Genomic DNA, 3,243 nt, shown 5'->3' with positions numbered 1-3,243 from the left:
ATGCCCAACTACATAAAGTTCGCTTAAAGCGGGAAAACACTATCTTTTGACTCGAGTCACAACATGTTTATTAGTCATGCCCAACTACATAAAGTTCGCTTAAAGCGGGAAAACACTATCTTTTGACTCGAGTCACAACATCGTTTATTAGTCATGCCCAACTACATAAAGTTCGTTAAAAGCGGGAAAAACACTATCTTTTGACTCGAGTCACGACGTGTTTATTAGTCATGCCCAACTATATAAAGTTCTCACAGTGGGAAAAAATACACTCTATCTTTTGACTCAGATCACAACTATAAATCTATTTTTACAAGGAAAATACATGCGTAAAATACTTGCCCACTTACATGTAACTGTTCAAGTTACATCTAGTTTATTTTCATATTTTGGAGATGTTCCACTCATTAAGGCCTGAGTCATGTTAAAAATAACTCCCACAGCCTTAAGAATGTTTCGGTACTTGTTGAAAAGTAAATGCCATTTTCTACGGGATTTGACATTCACGCACATAAAATTAGAGAGGGTTTCACATATAGATACAAATTAATCAGATATTATGTAGGATTTTAAGTAGAAAGTACGAGTCCGTCAAGATATTCTGTAGGATGTTAAGTAGAAATTACAAGTCCACCAATGTGGTCTGTAAGATGCAAGTAAAAATTATATGTCCATCAGGGTGGGGCAAATGTTATTACAGAAATAAATAAATATAATCACTATCTAGTTGATACCAACTCTCATTAACAGTTAATAAACAATGACCTACAATCATTTTTCCTTCAAACAGTCGAGGGATGGTCCCTTCCACACAGGTTCCGTTCATCTTGCTTTCCATGTTATCCAGCAGCTAAACAGAGAGGAAGAAAGATATCCGACTTTCATTTGTTGTTTAAGTGCTCTTCTAATAAAGAAACACATCACATCCTAACGTAAGCTACTTAATTCGGAGATAAAAAATAAAAAGTTTGTGCTCAATGTTAGTGTCGTTTTTTTTTAAACCAAGGCTCACCTTCGAAGTAAAAGTGAAACCAAGACCTAGGCCTATTTCATGAAATCCAAGAAGAAGATACTTTCAGCTCTTATTTTAGTAATTTTCAACATGAAAACAGTGGCTAGCTTAAGTAGGTTCCCACTTTTACATCAGGTTTTCCACCAACCTAACAAATGAATAAATCAGGAGGTGTAACTTATGATAAACGTGTCCCTTCAGCAATGTTTATGTTACACCATTTTTCAACCTGCAATAGCTAAATCTGCTTCGATTAGTCATATTTACTACAGAAAACATACTGCTTTAATGTATTTAAGTGCTCTGTTCATCTCCTCAAGGGATCATAACAGGTAGTAAATGTAATATTTAATATTTTTTCAATAATTGGATACCTTATGTTTGAAGGAATGTAGGTAAACAATTTTCAGAATTTTCTGCTGTTTCATATTGTTAATACCTACTCAAAAACTTAAAAGTTTTCCTAAAATAGACATATTTCTGCTATTTTAATTGTATTTATTGGTATGCGTCTCTTACCAATCTAAGCCTAGATTGTAGGCCTTAAAGAAACTATTATTAACCAAACAACTTTGAATCTAATGGTTAGGAGAACCTAGTTTCTCAATATTACTCAAACTTTATATATATTCTCATAATAAGGTCAGCCACCCTTCCACATTTTTTATGGTAACTGACCGAGAGTACACAATTTTACACGATTACTGTCTTGTCTATCATACCAGTTCTCACACAGAACTGTGATAATTTTAACAGGTAAATTAGAAAAAAGGTTTTCATGGTGAAATAATTAACAAATATATATATACTAAATCTTAGTGACAGTATATTTGAGGAGGTTTCAAATAACTATTTTTGAAAGTGCTTGATTCTAAGTCTTTTTAAAATCTAGTTCAATCTTTTTGAGTGATGTATGTTAAACCGTTCCTCATGGCCAACAGCATATTTGAAAGATTTAGTACTTTGTTCGACAAGTTTCTACTAAGTCTCACGATTCATTTTATGAATTCAACTGGGAAGGAAAAAATCAATATAATGGAAAGTCCAGAGGACATTAATATTTTAAAATTGCTACATGGGGCATGTAAAGATTCAAACACTGTATAAACATATAGAAACTGACATTACAGTTTTCTCCTTGTACATTACCTAGCATCCTCTATGGTAAGTTTGAAAGCTTGTAACACTAAAAACTGGGTTTTGATACCTGTGGTGGGTACAGCCCATTGTGTAGCTTTGTAATTAACAATGACAAACTAGCAAACCTAACCATTTTGTGGTAATACAATCAAGATACTGTAAACAAAGTGTATTAATAATCATGTTACAGTTGTCAGAACTTCTCCATATATCATAAGAAGTTATACTTAACCCAATATCACTTTTTAAACTAAAAATATATGATAATAATTATGGGTAGTAGCTTCATTTGGAAGATCAACACACAAGCAACATCAGTCAACTCGTTTTTAATGTTATAGAAGTAAATCTGCAGCTGAAATACTCAAATTCAGATCTTATTTCAGGTTCTGAAGGAACTAACTCTACACAAGTAAACATTTCAATTTTCCTGTCCTTTAGACTTACCACTCGACAAAGTTCCTGGACATCATGTTGCATGAAAGAGTCCAACGTTTCCCACCTGCAATAATAATCAGTCCACTTTTTTAACACTGATGTAGAAACAAATTTATAGACTTTTACATCATTAAATCTATAATAATTTTAAATCACTTTCAATTTCTCTTGTGAACGTTAAAGTAAAACTGTTGAATGTTTAAGTTTCAGAAAATTCATCTCTTCTATTCCTACCCAAATGACTTTGTGAGCTTTTTTGTCCCTACAGGCTTGTCTGAAAACTGGAGTTCGTAAAACACTCTCTGCAGTGCTAGAGCTACACTTTTTGATGAGTCATCACTCTCAGTTGGCATCTGGTAAACTGCCTGTTAAGAATGTTAAGAGAAAAAATATAAATACAACATCCTTCAAGATCTCATAATGAAACATACTTTTTCTGTTAATTGTGATAAAACTTAAAGCTAGCAAAAAAAAATAATACGAATGTCACACACCCTTTGTTTAGACTAATTTGAGCTTTAAAAATGGGCTTGACACCTCACTAGCCTAGACATATTACTGAGCCTTCTTCATCTGAATTACTACAGTAAATTAGTCTTTTTGAAAAGTCTTATCCTTCAGAACGTGTCATCCAGTATTGAAATAGATGTGAT

At 32.8% G+C, this 3,243-nt stretch overlaps 1 protein-coding gene across 1 annotated transcript in view; it reads right to left on the bottom strand.

Annotated features, from left to right (window-relative positions):
- The window catches only part of LOC106473932 (ubiquitin carboxyl-terminal hydrolase 7-like), a gene marked incomplete at its 5' end in the record, with an annotated part of 38,003 nt that extends 35,048 nt beyond the window's left edge, over window positions 1–2,955 (bottom strand). Inside the window, 3 exons of the mRNA XM_013934622.2 lie at window positions 770–850; window positions 2,600–2,654; window positions 2,825–2,955. Coding sequence (XP_013790076.1) covers window positions 770–850; window positions 2,600–2,654; window positions 2,825–2,955 — 267 coding nt within the window. The remainder of the gene's footprint in view (window positions 1–769; window positions 851–2,599; window positions 2,655–2,824) is intronic.
- Window positions 2,956–3,243: the final 288 nt, after the last annotated feature.

Source organism: Limulus polyphemus, unplaced genomic scaffold (genome assembly GCF_000517525.1).
Source record: "Limulus polyphemus unplaced genomic scaffold, Limulus_polyphemus-2.1.2 Scaffold6649, whole genome shotgun sequence".
NCBI classification, from domain to species: domain Eukaryota; kingdom Metazoa; phylum Arthropoda; class Merostomata; order Xiphosura; family Limulidae; genus Limulus; species Limulus polyphemus.
Note: the sequence above shows the minus strand (reverse complement) of the source record. Positions and strands in the feature narration are given on the sequence as shown.